This window comes from Sciurus carolinensis, chromosome 12, assembly GCF_902686445.1.
Source record: "Sciurus carolinensis chromosome 12, mSciCar1.2, whole genome shotgun sequence".
Taxonomy (NCBI): domain Eukaryota; kingdom Metazoa; phylum Chordata; class Mammalia; order Rodentia; family Sciuridae; genus Sciurus; species Sciurus carolinensis.
This window is the reverse complement of record NC_062224.1, coordinates 70651541-70671580: the sequence shown is the minus strand read 5'-3', so window position 1 is coordinate 70671580 and position 20040 is coordinate 70651541. Positions and strand designations below refer to the sequence as shown.

General features: G+C 32.8%; 1 protein-coding gene across 1 annotated transcript in view; it reads left to right on the top strand.

The window, feature by feature from the left end:
- Rrp15 (ribosomal RNA processing 15 homolog) overlaps positions 1-11463 on the top strand; it is a 38227-nt gene extending 26764 nt beyond the window's left edge. The window contains exon 5 of the mRNA XM_047521262.1: positions 7952-11463. Within this exon, the coding sequence (XP_047377218.1) occupies positions 7952-8095 (144 nt within the window). The 3' untranslated portion in view covers positions 8096-11463. The remainder of the gene's footprint in view (positions 1-7951) is intronic.
- Positions 11464-20040: the final 8577 nt, after the last annotated feature.

The window sequence follows — 20040 nt, the reverse complement described above, 5'->3', positions numbered from 1 at the left end:
TAATTTCTCAAAACTTACATAAGCAATTATCATCATACTGTGAGACATTTCAGAATTAACAAAACTTGTGACTAATTTAGAAAAATTCTTCGTAAATTTACTGTTAGAATTGGCTTTCTAGTCATTTATTGAGGAATTAAAATTTATTAGAAATCAAATGCATCTTGTATTTAATAAATCATTTTGTGCCTAATATAAATTTTAGAAACCTCTTTATTCAGCTCTTCTATGAAAATTTTTAAACAAAAAATGTGAAAGAGTAGTAGTATGAATACCTGTATTTCTATTACCTAGTTTTGTGTACCCTTGTTTGTTTTTATTTTACATAGCATAGCTGTCTCTTTCCATTTAGATTTTGTTTGGGCTGATTAATTGAAGGTAGTACCCACATGCATACCAAAGATCCTCTCCTTTTAAAAATAAAAGTTTATTGAGATATAATTCACATACTACACAATTCAAAAGGTCTTTTATAAATGTGAATCATATTCTAGCCAAAGTCCACACATTGCATTGATTTTTATCTTGTTCTTGTGTATTCTAGACCAATCCATTCAAGTTTTAAAGACTGACTTTTTAAGGAGAAAAATCAGTTGTCTTGAAGAATGAATAATGAATCTAGGGTTTAAATTTGTCTGATTGTTTCATTATAGTGCCTTTTAACTTGCACTTGTAAACTAGAAATTAGGAAGTGTTCCCAACAGAAAGTATTTCCTGGGATGAATACCGTGGCAAGAGCAAGAAACCTTTCACCATCCATCTTTTTTACTTTTAGCATTAATTATTGGTCCTTGCTTTAAAAATTAGGCCTTTGGAGGATACAGAATGGTAATTTCCTCAGTTTTTAATTTATTGAGCAGGGGGCTGAATTAAAGTTCCAAAAAATGAGAGTTAATGTTTCTTTTCCTTTTTATTAATACTTTCCAGAGTAAGAAATTGGTTTTAAAGTCACCTCCAGTGCTGGCAAGAGAGCCTTCCTTCCTTTTCCCTTTTGTCAGTCTTGTAAAAGTGGACATAGGAATTTTTATTCATTTTATGTTTATAATCACAATCATTATACTTTTTGATGCTTGAATTTGCAAATGCGGTTATGGGGTCACATGTGAACTGGCCCTGTGTCCTTTGGGCATGACTCCAGTTTTCTTTGAGGGCTTCCTTGTGTTCTGGCATAAGATGTCCCAGCCCAAATCTGTGGGAGTAATGTATTTATTTTGAAATCTTTTGTTGAGTTCAGTAAATAGATCGATAGTATAAATATTCTTTATTCAGATACAACTCAGTTTTGTTTAATTAGCATTTCATGGTTTAAGAAGCACTTTTACATGTCTTTTAAGCTTTTTAACAAATTTCTGATATTAAGAAGACATTGGAATCTATTTTCCAAAGAATGGTATATTTGGAATTGGCCTAAAGCTTTCTCCTGTTGTTTTATTAATCTGGATCCACCTTTGTGGATGTGCCAAGTATTATGCTCAATAGGAGATCATGCTTATGGAAAAGATACAGTAAATTGAAATTAGTAAATCTAATGTGTAGTACAATTTACTCAAATTACAACTTCTATAGAAATTAAACATTCAGACGTTCATTGTGTAGTTTAGTATTAGTTCTGCATAGGTAATACAGTACAACAGGTGATAAAGGAATATGTTGTCTTTTGGATTCAGTTTTGAGCAGTGTAGTCTATGAGGAAGAACATGAGCTTTGGAATCAGATGGATCTGGGTATGAGTACTGACTTAGCCATTTATTAACTGTGGAGTTGAATAAGTTACTTCTTTGAGTCTTATATGAGAATAATAATTGCCATCTGACTAGGACTTGTAAGAGAATTATAAATAAAATAGTGCTATATACTTGGCATACCTAATGTAATTCATGTTTGTGACCTTTTTTTTTTTTTCCATTGAAAAAGTACTACACAATCATTATGGTTAAAAAAAAAATAATAGGATCTCTTGGGGAAATTTTGTTTGGGTGGAGTTACCTTAGAGGAGGTTTGTGTAACTTGAGATTATAGAAATCATTTAGGATGCATTTTTTCCTTTTAATTTTTACTGTCCTGTTTTTCCTTTTTGTAAATGGGATTTTTTTTTTTTTTTCCAAGATTTTGTATGTAGCAGAGCAGTTCCCTTGCTGCAGTCTACTGAGGGTCAGCCCTAGACATGGGTTTATTTAAAAAAAAAAGAGAGAGATAAATTAATTGATGTCTTACTTATTCATACAATTTTAAAAGTCACATTTTGTACACACACAAAAGAAAGTTTATTATAAAAAAAAAAACAAAAAACTGTTTTCTGCCTGAATCTGCCCACTCTGCATAGCTTCTACCCTTAAGAGCAACTACTACTTACTTTAAGTCTAGACCTGTTGGCATTTATACTTCTCTGTATTCCACACTAATGTGTATGTGGTCATATCTTTGGAGTCATCAATTTCAAGTGTTATTTATTTATTAAGTTCCTATTATGGTGAGCAAATTCTCTTACACAGTCAGTCTCCTCTCCCCTGTACTCTCAATATAATTGGTTTACAATTATTTGTTAAATTGGTTTTAAACATTTATTATTGTCTGTGTATTATTTATCACTGAACATTGTACAGTTTCAATTTTTTTCCTACAATTAATTGCTTGAGTTTTCACATTTAATTTTCTTAGTATGTTTTATTTTTTATTTTTCAAAATCAAATTCTTCAGGTAATACATCTATTATGATTGTTTTCTCTAAGACATTTTTTCTCTTAGAAGCCTCCATTCATTCCCCTTTGGATGATTTGGTCTCTTGGTTTACTTCATAATTGTCATTCTGGGATTTAAATTTCCTATGATCTTTGGAATTTCTTCAAGATTGATTTCCCTTTCCTAGTTCTTAATCTTCTTTTCTCTGTTTACTTGCACATTTTTGGTGAAGCATTTTCCAGGAGTTTTGTCAAGTTACAATGATGGTACAGCAGCCTGCAGTGTTTAGCATCTCTTCCATTGAAGTCAGCCACTGCAGGTTGTTCTTTATGCCTGATACATTGCTGTCATTCTGAGGTTTCCATTTACTCTGATCCTGGAGATTCCCTTCCCTTTTTTGTGTTTGATCTCCCAAGTCATCATCCTTTTGTTACTCCATCTTTTTGTGGAGAACATCCTCAATTTTCCTGGGAGGCTCTATTTGAAGTAAATTTTGAGGGACTGCGTATGTTTGCAGATACCCGTTTTATCTTTATACTTTAATAATAGTGTGTCTTGAGTATTGAATTTCAAATTGGAGATTATTTTCTTTTGTCATTTCCAAAACATTTGTCTATTGCTTTCTTGCTTTTAGAGCAACTATTGGATAATCTGAATGTATTCTGATTCTGGATCCATTGTATGTATGTGATTTCTTCGTTTTTTTTTTTTTTTTTCCTAGAAGTTTACAGGGTATTCTTCCATTGTCCTGAGGTTTTATAATGATGTCCTTAATATGGCCATTTTTATTTTGAATGTTGAGTATTCCAGGGCTTTTTCAGTTTGGACATGCTTGGTCTTCATTATGGGAATTTTTCTTGATTAATTCCTTTGTTAATTTCCTCCCATTCGTTTTTGCTCTTTTGCAGAACTCCCATTATTTGTGTATTAAAACTACTTCATTGGTCCTCCAATTATCTTACTTTTCTGTGTTTTATTTATTTATTTTTGTTTGTATTTTGTTTTGCGAAGAATCCTCACCTCTGTGTTTTCACTGTTGTGTCAGGTTTTTTATTTCTGCTGTTTTTAATTTCAAATACTTTGTTATTCTCTTAATGTTTCCTTTAAAATAGTAACTGTTCTTGTTTTATGGATGCAACATATTCTTCTAAGTCTTTGAGGATATTAATGATATTTTCCTTTAAATTTTCTTCTTCAGATTGTTTTCCCTACATATTGCTTTTCTGTTTTTACATTTGTGTTGTTTTCTAGCTTCTTCATGATAATAATCCTTAGTTGTTTCTTCATAATGAGCAGTAGCCATAAAAATGAAATTAGAAACTGTGAGCATGTGGATGTTGTCCATTTTAAACTTCACTGTAGAATTCTCGGGTGGGTGTTTATTGGTGACTAGTCAGATTTTCTGTCAAATACTCCTGTTCTTTACCTGAAGGAAAAAGTTCTGCCTGTCAGCATTTTGGGAGCTCAGTGTCGGAAGGGAACTCTAATTCATTATTTGGGGTGCGTGTATAATTTGATCCTGTTTTCAGTACTGCACCTATACCTTTACCTATGCTGGCCCATCATCTCTCCAGAGGTTAAACCTCTGGTTTTCTGCCAGGTTAGTGTGAAGTGTCCCTAGAGACCAAGTCAAAGCACAGCTTTCACTGCTTTCTCTTTATTTTGGTCCCTCTACTCCAACCCTCACTTCCAGAAGTACCTGATTACTGCCAGTTATTGTTTTGCAGATTCTGCAGTGCAAATAGGGATGGTTGTCAACTTTACATTTATGATCTTAAGATTCACCTTTCTTGCATTTATTGAGATTCTTGTAGTCCATCTATTTCCTCTCTTTCTCCTTTTTTTTTTTGGATGGGGAAGGGGCAGTACTGCAAATGGAATCCAGGGCCTCTCATGCTAGACAAGTGCTCTACCACTGAGCTGTACCTCATCCCTGGTTCATCTTAAATTGTGTTACTGTTCTCCCTTCTGATCTTGTCCTTGTTGATTCCAGTGGGGTGTCCAGTTGGGGTCCAGGATCTTGGCATCTTGAACTTGCAGAATAAACAGAGCATAGATTTAGTGAAAATGAAAGTAACGCTACATAAAGTGGGGCAGAGTGGGCCCAAAGTATGGCTCAAGGCTCTGATGTCTGGGCAAGTCTTGTCTTACATCCTGAACTGTGCCTCAGTTTCCTCTCCAAAGGGACCTGATCAAAGACCCAATTTTTTCCATTGGTTACTTTATTTTTATGCAATTAGAATACAGAACCTGTGGCAGGAGTAGTGTTGGGAATTGTTTTGGAACTTATCCTAAACAGGGACAACATGTCTCATCTCCCTGTCTTATACTCCAGCTGGTATTTTCTTGTATCCTACCTCTGCCATCTTTATGTCCCTAAACTTCTACCTTCATTGTGAATTGTATCTTTGAAATAAGTCACTTTTATTTAGTTTTATTGTGTACTGAAGTTGAGCAAGCCTACTTATTTATGTTCAGACTTTCATATCAAAATGAGGTGCCTCTTTTTCTTGCCATGTATTTCTTTAGCAGATGTAGGCATTAAAAATTAAAGGGTCATTCTGTTATCTTTTTAATAAGTTTTCTTTCTTGAGCTGCCATGTTGACAGATGTTATATAGAATATTTGTTTTTAACATACAGTAACCTACAGTTGTTTGTACTAAATTTTATGTTTGCTTTTTCTCCAAACTGTTGCCTTACAGTATAAAAACACAACTGTAATGATAGTTTGAATGATGGCCCTACTTAAGGCATATAGAGCTGAGTCTAATACTGGAAATCCAAAATCTAATGTTGGATTTTCTAAAATTTTTCTCTTTTGGCCATGAGTATACTTGGTCTTACAACAATGAATGGAAACTGCCATTAAGAAATATTTGTCTTTTTATAGCCTGGCAGTTCTTAGGCTTTAGTGTATATCAGAATCACTGGATAGCTTGTAAAAAGATCTCTGCACCCAATCCCCTGAAGTTTCTGATTGAGCAGGTCTGGAATAGAGCTTGAGATTTAGAACTTGTAACAAGTTTCCAAGTGTTGCTGGTGCTAATGCTTTTGACCTAGGGATCACACTTGAAAAATCACTGATATATACTATTAATTGCCTAAACTGCCAAAAAAAAAAAAGAACTTTGCCAATTGCCAAGATTCCCCCCATGAAGATCTACTGAATTGTTACATTTCATATTGATATCTGAAAGAAACTTTGAGTTTATTCTGTTTCTTTTTGAACTACTTGTTTAAAGTTTTATCTGTGATCTTCCTTCTTCTCTTCCCTTTCACATTCATTCTTTGATTTCCTACAGCTTTTCTGGTATAAAAAGAGTAACTTAGAGTCCAATAGAGGTTGACTTTTGAAGGGAGCCCTCATGTAGAAATGTTGCATTTATACCAGGCATGTGGAATCTGCTGGTTCTTGATTGGTAACATGTTGATAGCATGTTAGGTAGAGTTGTCTAGACTTGGAGGCTTAACATTGAAATTGGGCATGTTCATATGTAAACACAGATATCAAAGGACAAGTTTTTGCTAGTAAGAAACTTTGGATGTGGCTATACATTTAAAAAAAATTAATGGAAAGCTTTGAATTGTTAATTTGACAGGATAGGTCTTATAATTGTTGGTTATAAGTAGATATCCACTGGAAACTGCTCTTTCTCATAATTAAGATGAGGAGCTTGGCAAAGAAAACTTGGCTTAAATTAAATTAGAGAAAATGGCATCTTATCCAGTGACATAGTTTCATCTAATAGAAGTAGAATTTCAGTTTAGGAATGTAAATTTGATTTTATAGAAATAAGGGATGGACCGGTGTTAAAATACTCCAGAAGGAGAGTTCTAAATTACCTTTCTACTTTATTCTCCTACCAGTGTGGCAGGAGAGGCACTAGTACCATTTTATTGTTGATTTTTAAATGGCACAGGTTTTGTTTTTATTGGTTAAATTATAGAATAAAGTGTGCTGATATTTGACATACTAAGTCAGTTCTGAAAACTTCACTCAAATTTATTTGCCATTCAGTCTTTGGGTTTTATTGAGGCACAAATTTTACTCGATTGCTTGACCCGAGGAATATAGTAGTGAGCTAGTAGAATATTTTTTCATGTTTTTAGTAGTGTCTTTTTCTCTCTCTCTCTTTTTTTTTTTGTAAGTATTTCAGTGCTGCAATTTCCAAAATAAAGGGAACTTTCAGCAGTTAGGTAAATAATTTCTTGTAACCTAAGAGATGTCTTTAAAATCTTCTCTTGAAAATTGCTTTTTGCAAAATTAATAACTCCTTAACAATAACATTATTTTCTAGTCAAATTTCATGTATACTTAATACTTAAATTTTTCTGTCTTACTTAGATTTTTTCCAAAATTGTGTATTTCTATAAATGAGATATGCCCAGATTATTAGTTCTGTGAAGACAGGGACTTTGCTTTGTTCATTACTGTGTATCTGACATGAAGAACATGCTTGGTAGCACAGTTCTCAATAAATATTTGTGAAAAGAATGAAAAATTTTATAGCTTAGAGTGCTGCCTATATTGTAATACTTAATACCACAAGGTGGTACTGTTGTACCATGAAATGAAGGCCTGTAATTCTTAGGCTCTCTTATGTATTACATAAATTTTACCACTAAATAAAATGAACTGACTACTTACAGTGTTTATTGCCTACTTCAGTTATTTATAATTTTAGTATGTGATTCATCTTTCATTACATGGTTGGGTCAGGGAGTGACATCATAACCTAAACAAAGAATATTTTGTTCATATTTTTATAAAATGTTCAGTGAGATAGCAACCATAAGAATGTACCACTGTACTAAGATTAGATTCCTTTTTTTTCCCATTTAATTTATTTTGGGCTAAAAGCCTTTGTTAAATGTCTATTTGTATTGAAGTGATTCGCCAAGAATTTTTAATAAATTATCACTAAAGGCTAAATAATATATAGGTTTGTTTTTGTTTTCAAAAGATTTTAAAAATTGATATCAAACCTGGATTTGGCAATATTATTTTCTCCACTCCAAAAAAGTTTATTTTGCTCTCATCTTTATTTTGGGGGGTAAAAATATGTCATTTTGTTAATGTATAGTTGTTTGTTATGCATTTGTACATACATATATGACCGTATTGTGAAAGTAAAGTCAATTTATAAGTTATCTTGGTTTCACCTCTATTATAGAATGAAGTGTTGAAAAGTACATCCTTCAGTTGGACTTCTTTATTATCTTATGATGAAATTGACTTCTGACTATTTTGGTTCTGTGATTTTCCTTAGACTGAAGTGAAATCAGAAGAGGGCCCAGGTTGGACAATTCTTCGTGATGATTTCATGATGGGTGCATCCATGAAAGACTGGGACAAGGAAAGCGATGGGCCAGAGAACAGCAGACCAGGATCTGCAAGTGACTCTGACACATAAAGCAGTATAGGAAGCAAAATTTACAGTAATTTTATTTTTTCTAGAAAAATACTTCATCCTGTGACAGTTGAGGAATTATAAGGGTAGCATTTGAGGAATGGAAGGAGTCAAAAAAATTTTAGCAACTTTAGTGTTTCCCCTTTTCACATGAAATTTGTTAAAATTATATTTTCAACTCTTACATATTTTAAGCATTTTTATTCAAAACATTTATAAAGAGAAGTATTATTTCTATTTGGCCTACATTTTTCTGGGATCATTATATGTGTACACATATTGATCATGTCTATTGGTATATTGTATATTGGTATATTGGTAATATCACCAGTGTTTGTAGAAATGTATTAGCAATTCATAATTAAAATGAGTGCTCTGAAGTTAATATTCCTCTGCCTTCTAACTCTTAGATCTGTGTAGTTCAGGGGAATAATTGATGTCATTTTGTTTGTTTGTTTGTTAAGCTGTTGAGAGGGAAAAAAAAAAAACTAAAATTTAAAATTGTAGTGTTTCTGATTTGGGGGTGTTGGTATTTAGATAAGCTGGTATGTGCAATTTAAGAAATGTCAGATTTCTACTTTTTTATTACCTCCTGTTTGTACTGAATGATATAAAGACATTTAAGTGTTAGATTATTTTTGCATGAGAATACTGAGGTGGAAATTCTTGTGTAATTTTTTTTAATAAACAATTTCTTAGGAAGCTTATTGGAAATGTTTTAGTATCTCTTTCCCTTCCTTGTCTCCCTCCTTTTTTCTTTGTCTCTTTGCCTTGAACAATTTAGTTAGTATAAATTCTTTTATGGATTATCTGCAAAGTGATAAGAATCAGAAGACAATCTGCATCAGATACTGCATCTAATATGAGACTTGTTTCCATATCACATTGAAGGTGATTATATTGGATGACTTTCATATCTAGTTGTTAAAAAGAGAAGAGAAAGTAAAACTTTATTAATCATTTCAAAATTTCTGGGAAACTTGGCCCAAGATCTAAAGTAAGAGAATTATTTAAAAAATTTGATCTATTCCTTTCTGAAAAGGATCCATCCCTTTCCCCAGTTTTCCATAGTAAAAATCAGTTTCCTTCCCCCCCCACAGTTGTACATACTTGCATCTGTTATATATTGAAGAACAATCCTACACCAAAAACAATGTGCCAGAGTAGAGATGTTTATATTTTCAAATAAGTATTATATGACTAAAGTTAAATTAGACCATGACTTGGTATTTGTTATCATAAAGGAAAGTATACACTCAAGATATCAAGTGGTTAAAACAGCAAAGCTCAAAATGCATTTTTTTATTTATCTCAACTTTTGAACTTTAGTGTCTTATTAAATCATAGAGCTGCCATTTTGTTATTTTAATATAAATAAATGTGAACCAAAAATCCTCAGTAGTAATGCAGGAATGCTTAATATCCTGATATAACTTAACACAGATTATATATTTAAATAGACCCTATAGTTAATTTTGAAAAAAATTGTTTAGCCCCTAAAATCTTGTCACCCCAGAATTAGAGATTATACTGTATTGCCTTTTAGTGTAGCACCTATAAACTTCTTTTCCTAGAACTAGAGATTATACTGTATTGTCTTTTATTAAACTGTTTTTAGCTCATACTAAGTTTTTGCAAGTTTTTCAGAACAGCACATTCAAGTGATAAAAATAGGTAAATAGCTTTTTGTTTATTAATAAGTTGTTTTAAAACATGCTCATTCATAATTTTTCATTTAATTTAGAAAAATTGAACAAGATTTTAAAATTGGAAATGAGAATATTTGTTGATTTTTCTTTTTTTCAACTTGGCAATAAAATTGAGGTGCTACTGTAAGGAAAGAAGTCCCTTGTTAGAAGGCTATGAAAAATTAGTATATAGATCAGATGTATTCTGTATGTTAATATTTCTATATATTGGCTATAAAATATTTAAGAAAAATCACTATGTGGAAATAATCTAAACTAACATGCCCACATGCTAAAATGTTTAGAAACCAAGCGTGTAACTCTACATGGTTGTTTTAAATAGTCTAGCTCTGTCACCTCTATCCTTATTACTTTACATTACAACCTTTAAATTCTTCTGACATCAATTAGATGAAGAATTCTGTGTCTAGTTCATCTTTCTACATTGTCTTTGGATTCTATAAGGAGGGGAAAGAGAAAGAACTGCAATCCTGTTCTACTACCTCTTCATTTATCTAAACATAATACTATTAGAATTTTCTTTTGGGTAACTAGAGTAATCTGGTAAAGAAATTATTTAGAAATAACTATGCAAAATAATAGCCAATAATTCAAAGGTATTTTTCCCTTGTCTGAATATTTAGAAGATTTCCCTTGTCTGAATATTGTCCATACTTAGTATAGTATACCATTGGTTATGGTTTTAAGCACTGAAATTTGAAAATCAAAAGTATTACTTGTTTAAGACTGGAAATAACTTAGAATTATTGTAGTTTAGCACTTTAGGGTGGCAGTTCAGAACATTAAATCTGTGTACTAACTTTATTTTCAATATACCTAGAATTCTTCATGGCTCAAGAATTATTTCACTGATTCCAAAGTATGCCTTCAAAACTCTTCAGATGGAATAGTTCAGACACTTACCTTCAGTACTGGGAGTCTAATATGATTCATTAAAAGGTTCTGGAAGGCTTGAGGGCAAGTCCAAATTCTTTAAAATAGTTTATCTTTTAAAACAGGTGGGTGAAGAAAGAGGTAAGTTTGGAAAACCTCTTTGGGATTTTTAATCAATGTGTTAGGCATGTATGAATATACTTTATATTCAGTGGTCACCAACTAAACTAATCCTGCTACCTCTGCTGGTCTTAAGAGCACATGAGTACTACAGTACTTTATTTTAAAACCATTGGATTATGGTTTATAGATGACTAAAGATGTTCTGTGGAAATGTAAATGCAGAGAAGGCATTAGGTTGAAGTGTGAACAGAAACATGGACAAACTGAAAGCATGTATTGCCAAGAGTTAAAGGAATTATAAAATCTGAGAAAATGCTTAATATGGGATCTTCAAGGAGCATACACACTTCTATAGAAAAGATAGTAGATCAGATAAATAAACTGGTACTTTTGCATCCTTTGGATAACTTTTTTCCTTTTAATATGTATGTTTTTGTTTTATTATAGATTTGTATTAATATGTGTATTGAAAGAGTCATAAATGAAATGGGAAAGTGTTCTTTTATATCTGTTAATGACTATATGGTACCATTGCTGTGCTTAGTATATTGTTTGTACCACATTCGTTTCAAACATTTAAAAATTTAATATATGTATGTTTTAACATTTATAATGTTTTTAATATATACAAATATTTTATTTGTTTGTTTGTTTGTTTGGTGTGGTACTGGGTATTGAGTCCAGGACTGTGTACCTACTAGGCAAGTGCTCTACCACTGAGCTTTTTATTTTGTTGGAGACAGGGTCTTGCCAAGTTAGCCAGGCTGTCATCGAATTTGTGATCCCCCTATCCCAGCCTTCTGAGTAGTTGGGTTTATAGACATGTGCCAATGTGCCTGGCTTTGCGTCAGTTTTACAAGATGTGTTCTTGCTATCTTGCCCAGGTTGGGCTCAAATTCCTGGTCTCAGAAATTCTCCTGCCTCAGCTTACCAGGTAACTGGAACTATAGGTGTGTGCCACCATACCAGACAACATTTGTAATTTCTTAAGGAAATATACTTACGTGTGGTTATATATGGCAAATCATCATTTTTAATTGAAATGAGAAGTAATTTTAGCTGCTGTTATGTCTTGCCTTAAGGATCTTAATAAAATTTGTAAGTTAGTAAACATTTAGGTAGCATTGATTGAACACCCATTCTGAGAATTGTGCCAAAAACTGTTCCTTTTTCAAATTTATGTATTATGAATACATCGGTATGTCTGATATTTGTCTCTACTTTACGTGTGATAGGTATAGGGGCTGTTAAGCATTGCGCGTGAAGACTATTTGAGGTGAATTGGCAGTAAGGAAAAAATTTTGGAAATAGGAGAGAGAACTTATTCTGTGCTTACAAAAAACTCTCTTATTCCTTCCCCAAGAAAACTGGAATCTGAATTGTAGCCAGCAGGGTAGATGAATCTTTCTGAGTACTGCAGCAGAGGTAAGCCTGGTAAATTTTTTCACCTGGTAAGATTTTCTGAAATTTTATTTACCTATATTAATCAAGGGAACCTCTATACAGATTAAGAAGAATGGCATTTGAGGTGGGTGATAAGACATTTAGAATTGTGACTGGTACTTTAATGAAATGCTGAGTTCTAATAAATCTAATCAGAACTATGTAAATGGAAGATATATTTTAACTACTAATAATTTTAGATCCTTTAAAGAGTGTTTCCTAAGTTAGAGAGCTACTTTAATATTTTTCATCCAGTCTACTAAACATAATTTAGTGAGTTGGGATTTAGAACTTTTTATCTAGATGTGGGTGAACCTTTTTTATCTTATTTTACTTTTTTTAAGCAAATTATGTCCAATATTGCTTGACCTCTTTCCCCCTCTGTAGCAGGAATATAGCTTTCTGTTAAATGCTCTTTAGTTTTCAACTAAGCAAGGATATTTATTAGAGGAGTCAGCATAATTCCTTGTAATTTGAGTCCCTAGGTCATTACTGTCCAATAAGACTTTTTGTGTTGATGGAAGTATTTTGTTCACACCAATAGGTAATAAATAGGTGGTCATTGAACATTTCATTTGGCTAATTATATGGAAGAATGAAATCTTTATTTTTACTTAATTTTAATTACTTTAAATTTTTAAAACTAGCTAATAGATCTATTACAACTATAAAGAGAACAGAACAGTTAGAGAATATATTTTAGTCTGATAAAAGGACAGTGGATTTTGGAATCATAAATCTATCTTGAACTTTTTCCATATACTTATGGATATGTTTATCCAAATAAATACTGGATAAATACTCATGATTTCATTGATTGAATTTTTCATTTCTTTTTTTTTTTTAATTGTTATGCAAAAGATAAATTGCTTTATAATTAAATGGGTGTCCTGGATAACTATTGTCTTTATAAGTAGGCTACTCTTAGTAACAAATAGTATCTGTTTTTTTTTTTTTTTTTTTTTTTGTACCAGGGATTGAACTCAGGGCACTTAACCACTGAGCCACATCCCCAGCACATTTTATTTATTTATTTATTTATTTATTTTTGAGACAGGGTCTCACCAAATTGCTGAGGCTGGCTTTGAGCTTGCAGTCCTCCTGCCTCAGCCTCTGGAGCTGCTGGGATTAACATCTGAATTTTAACATTACTGTCTGACCTTTTTATAATTAATACACAAACTTCAGATCTTATTACTATTCTCTAAGAGAGTAGGTTTATGATGCATCGGAAAGGATATATTGAGCACTGCTGGAGCAACAAATGCCAGACACCATTCAAGCTGTGAATTCCATGATTGTACTCGTATCTGGGAGCTCACTTATTTAGCAGGCTTTCTGAGGAAATGCTTTTAATTGTAGAAAGGGTTCTACAATTGTCTTCCATGCTATTCCAGTATACTGTGGACATACTGCCAGATCAACTGTAGGTTGCTGATTTGGGGGAGAAAATAGAAAACAAAGAGCACAATGAGTGTTATTAGCACAGCCAGTTTAAAATGATGAGGTGTTAACCACATTTGTATAAATAACAGTTTTTCTAACCCCTGAATCATTATCCTGCATTCTTAATGCACTTGGTTCATAAACATCAAAGCAAGAACACCAAATTTGTATGGGGTCAGGACCAAATGGGGCCCACAATGGAAAGACAGCTGAGAGCTGTGTGCATGTGTGCGTGGGTGGCCTTGCAGCTGTTGATTCACCCTCAGGCTACTAGACAGTTGCCTCTTTGCTCCTGCAGAACCAGACTTCAATCTTAGGTAAAAATGTTTCTCTGCCCTTGGAAGGACATAAACAATGAGTTGACATCAGTTCTGAAAACATCAAGGAGGCAGCCAGACACAGCAATTACCCTAAAATACTAAGCAGTACCAAGCATAACATAGGGCTGTTTGTGACACAATAATATTTGTCTTTGTACAATAATACTGGATTCTCTTAAGTGTATTATAAATATAAAAGCCTATTGTTCACAAATTTCAGTGTGATTTTATCCTCTACAAATGGCATCAATGCAAGGAATAACTTGATTGCATGAGTAATGACTGCCATATCTTGGTTCTCACTAGACTCTCAGTACACTCTTTAACAATAAATGAAATCATAATTACATTTTAAGAAATACCAGTATTCGTTGTTACATGAGGACATAATTTTGGAATCAACTGAGTTCAGAGGTCAGTTTGAACTCTTATAAGCTATGTGTCCTATCACAAATCTCTTGAACTCTTTGAAACTGGCATGTAAATCTGGTGTCACAGTACGGGTTTCTAATGTAAGGATGCCTGTCTGGCATGGTACCTGATGTGTAGAAGGCCTTCAAGAAGTGTTCTCTATTTTGCATTTGGAGGTTTAGGTGCTGTGCTTCTAGATGTGACATTCTTTTCTCTTATATGTAATTATAAATGTTTCTTTTCTAGATAAAGGGGTTCCCCCCACTAATAATATACTGGAAACTTACTGACATATATTGGAAACTTACTGAGGTCTAGGAATGTTTCTGGATATCCTCTTCAGAAAATATTCTGATTACATACAGTGCTATGTGAACAGTATTGTAGAATTTTTCTTAATCATCAGAAATCTTAAACATCCTTGCAAGTTAAGTAATTTGAGGACATTTATGTAAACTTTGCAACTTCAACTTTTCTGCTGTCATTTAAATATCACTGTGAAAACATGAGAATGCACATGTCAGTGATATGCTAAGTAAATATAAACATTATGGATAGTCTTAAGTAAAATGCTTAGGTGTCCAAAATATATTAAATGAATATAGAATATGTAGTATGTTTTTTAGGAATATGATTTTAAGCCAGGCTGGTGGTGCATACCTGTAATCCCAGCTACTCTGGTGGCTGAGGCCAGAAGATTATAGGCAATTTAGCAAGATTCAAAATAAAAAGGGGTAGGGATATATCTTAGTGATAGAACACTTTGCCTGACATGGACAAGGCCCAAAGTCCAGTCTTCAGTACCACAGCAAAGAAGAATAAAATTTTAATAATCTGAAAAGTCTCACATTGAGTAAAATAATCCTGACATTTATTTACGAGATTCTAAATCATGATTTTTTGCTTACTTGTTCTTTTCTAGAACCCAAACTCTAAATAATGTTTAAACACTGTTCAGGTTCGGGAAGAGATATATACATAGAGGAATATTAAGAGTCTCATTGGCTAGAATCTTGTTTTATTTTTAAAATTTTACTAATTGTGCTGCAGTGAACATTAAAAATAAAAAATTTGACTTCCTCTCATTTTTACGTGTTTCCTTGTCCCTCTTTTTAAATGGAAACCTGTTTTCTTGATTTATTGTAGTGAATCTTTATCTATGATTTTACCTTCTGCAATTTCAGTTGCCCATGGACACGTGGTCTGAAAATATTATGTGGAAAATTTCAGAAATAAAAAGTTCCTATGTTTTAAGTTGTATGCCATTCTGAGTAGCATGATAAGTTGTTGGACAGTCCTGCCTGAGATGTGAATCATCCCTTTGTCCAGCATGTTCACACTGTGTACACTGTTCATCCATTAATAGCCATCTTGTGTATCAGATTTGACTGTTGTGATATTGCAGTACTTATAGTCAAAACCCTTATTTAATAATAATAATAATAATAATTTGTTTAATAATAGCCCCAAAGAGCAGGAGTAGTGGTGATGGCAGTTGGGAAATATCAGAGAGAAACTATAAAGTGTTTTCTTTAAATGAAAAGGTAAAAGTTCTTGAGTTAATAACAGAAAAAAAATACTGAGTTTGCTAAGATCTGCAGTATAGTAAAATATTTTGAGAGCAATCACATTCACACAGCATTTCAGTATGTTGTTATTCTGTATTATTATTAATATCTGTGCCTAATTTATAAATTAAACTTCATCATAAGTGTATATGGACATACTGTATATACAGGTTTTTATACTATCCACAGTTTTAGGGGCCTACTCTTATTTTTTAAATGTTCTAAAATTTTACATCTTATCTAGATACGACAGAAATGGACCTACTGATAATACTGAAGTGGTGTTCAACTGTTTTTTGTCTATTGGAAATCTGCTGTGTATTGCTATTCCTCTTTTTAATACTAAGATAAAATATATTGTCTATGCCCTATATTTGTTAATGGAATTAAATGACTTTTAACTTGCAAGTGACTGATTTTTTACTCTTAGTAAAAATTTAGAATTTAGATATTCACATTCTGCTTTATAAGTAAGAAGTAGATTTTAGCTTAAAAGGTTATTTTCTAGGAGATAACAGATAACTAGAACTGTAATTAAGAATGCCCTATTGCTGTGGATCTAGGATGTTTTCTAAAAACACCAACTTTACAATATTTATTGGAACTTGTAATTTTTATGTGCACTAACAATCAATAGAAAATATTCTTGAGGTAGAAGTGTTAAGTATATAACAGTTTTTTAAAAGGATATCACAGCGAACAAGTAGTAGGTGATTGTTTAATAAGCTGTGATAAAAATACTAAGCATGTTTGTTTTCTTGAAATGTATGTAAGACATACCACTGCTCTCCTCTAGGTGGCATGATCTAGGCTATCATTGAAACAACTGATTTGATACTTTTTTTTTTTTCCCATTGCAAATTAGTGGCCAATTTTTAAACAATTGGTATAATTGTGTCATGGATCAGTTAATACAACTGGTCAGATAACCAGATTGATGTTAGGACAATTTCTTCTTTAATGACCTGAATTGACTTAAAATTATAAATCAAAGACCTTAAAGAAACAAATAAACCCAAATCATTTCTCTGTGGTTCTGGAGTCATTTGGTGTCACACTGACACTCCCATTTTTAAAATTTATTCCTTTAGTTTGTGTCAATATCTTACCATTTGCTAGGAATTATAAAGATGCTTTTGCACCCAAAAGAACATGTATAGATATAACTGAAATAATATAAAGAGGAACCACAAATGATAGGAATCTTGATCACAAAAAAATTTCAAGTTAACAGGAAGCACAACCCTTTCAATTATGAGAAGTTGACTTTCCAGGTGTCCCTGATTTTGTGAAGGCAGTTACTGTTTATTAAACAGGAAAGATCAACATGTAAAAAGTCAGTATTATGTTATCTGTCAGCACATAATACTTCTTGTTTTTATATTGGAACTAAAATAGAAAGGGGCAAAATACCTTCTACTTTGAGATTCTTTAGCCCTTGTTTGTTTTCCAAAATTCAAAAGTTCATTTCTCAGGCTCTCTACAGAATACATGAAATAGTTGTTTATCCCCAATCATCATTATATTTATCCTCTTCTTCCTTTCTGCATGACAGATTGGCTTTCGTAGGACTCAAAAGAATCTTGACCAAGCACCTCTTGGAGACTTCGTTTTTGTGGTGGTGCAGGTTATTCATCAGTGTTAAAATTGTACAAGTAAGCAATTTCAAAATGCAACTATGGTAAGATTTTTAGAATCTGCTACATGGGCAAAGCAAAAAGTAGGAACCAGATGCCAGATAAAGTTTCAGGAATAGTTACCCCCCAATTTACATGGGATCAGAGCAAGAAGAGGGACACATATTGGGTGGGTTGATGGTTTCACACAGGATGGTAGATTAAGAACAACCATTGGGAGGGGATATCCCTTTGGATAGAGAAGAGTTTATGACTTAATGGGGTCTGTGCCACCAGTGATATCTATGTACTATACAATTTCAAGGTTGGAATTTGGACAAGGAAATATATAAAATATAGTATCACCATTGTATTCAGAAAAAGGGTGAGAGCCTAACTGATCTCTTCTTACAGATTCAGGTATTAAAGTGGCTTCATATTATAGTGACTCCCTGGGACATTCTTGTTTTACCCGTTTTAATGTATTTATGAAAGGCATCCTCTTCATTCCTATAAGTGCTTATGTTTGTGTTGTTATTCTGGTTATAAGAACTTTGTTTTCAAACTTTCTTTTCTAAGAATTAAAATAATCATCAACATTTGTGATCAAGAGTGTCAAATTTTACAACACTGTCCATATAGCTGTGCTTTTAACTTATTAACAAACTTTTGCTATTTAGAAATAACTTATTTACTAGTTTTTTCTTCTACCATAAAAATTATTTTAGGGTTTTCTTTTCTATGCAATTACGATTGCCTCTTATTTTTTGCATTTTATTATTTTTTTACACTTTATTATTTCAGACCAAGAAGCAGAAAGGCAAAGTTGATTGATATATGGGTTTGCTAGTGGAAATTTACACATTTTGGAATTGGGCACAATTTATGAAGTTCACTGAGTGATGACAGAAAAATTCATCTAAAGACTGTGCATCTTTAAAAAACAATTATATTTTATGTTAGTCATACTTAATTATGAAAATGCATCCCCCCCATCATATGCCTTAGTTTTTCCTTCCTTTTACTTTTACTTTTTTGAAATACTTCTTTTTCCCCCTCCTCCCCTGCAACCCAGTTCTGGATTCTTGCTTTGTGAGTGATCCATGAACTGTGAGATGGTGGTGAGTGAGTCAGGAGTAGAGATTCTGTAAGGACAAGTGTCAAACACTGCCCTAATCTGGAAAGAAATTCTGTTGATGGCTTCCTTTGTCAGCATTAGCATTCTATTAAATATATGACCATATTCTTGTGCCGTCTCAACTATTCCCATATATTTGCTTATTTTTATCAGTCACTAAGGGCTGTTTTAGTGCATGGATTTTACCAGGGGCCAGAAACTAAAGGCTGCCATTGATTTCAGAATATCTTGGAAATGACAGGCAGACTGCTGACAATCCACCTCCTAAAGTAAGACTTTCCTCTTGCTGGAATTCTCACAGATAACTGAAAATGCAGAGATATGAGTGATGGAAAGGCACAAGTAGTAATCAGTTAATCATAATTCCAGAGGATGAGATGAGATTTCCACAGTTGATCACTGAAGTGTGATGCATTTATCTCTTTAAAAGTCTCTCAGCCTACTAACATGCTCTACTTTTCCCTCTCCCTGCCTCTTGAATGTGTCCTTTATCTTTTACCACTTCTGATCTCTCTAAGCCTTCTTCCATTTTGCCTTTTGGCTGTTGTTTCCTCCTATGTCTTTATCACCTCTCACTTAGATTAACCCATAGATGCAAAATAAAAATAGAAACTGGATTACTTTTCATGGGGAAATCACCTTTCCATTTCATTTTTCTAAGGTAAAAGTAACCTAGAAGGATAATTTATTTTCTTGTAGGTAATCGTTATTATTCCATAAACTTGTTAATAAAAAATGTTTGCAGGTCATGAAAAAAAATAGATTCCAAACATTGATTTTGAATGTGGAATCAAAGATAAAATTACAAGTAAGACTGTAAAGACTTCCCAGTGTATTTTCCATGTTAAAGGATTATTTTGCATTTATCAAGTGTTACTATTTGAAGAAAAGTGGGATCCATTATAGGAATTCCATATATTTGTCCTCCCCCTTCTGGTTTTTATGCTGAAAACCATTGAGGAAAGCTTTTAAAACTTACAAATGAAGTTATCCTTTGATGAGAGTTAATAGATCAGATGCTCTTGCATGACCCATAGGGGCAAAACTGAAGGACAGGAAGGAGTAGTTTTGTTTTGTTCAGCCTCTTGTAGGACTTGTACGTAACTGAAATGAGTAGGCCCATTGCTGAGTAGAGAAGGGCTACTGGCTGAATAGCTGCACCCTCTACCTCTGATGTGGAAATGAAAAAAATGAATTTTAGGGCTTTAAGTAGTAAGAGAATGTTGAATGCTTAACTGCACTTTGGTAGTCATTTAGCTTTCTATTTACCAAGTGTATTTTCTTGTTCTTTCCTTCTATAG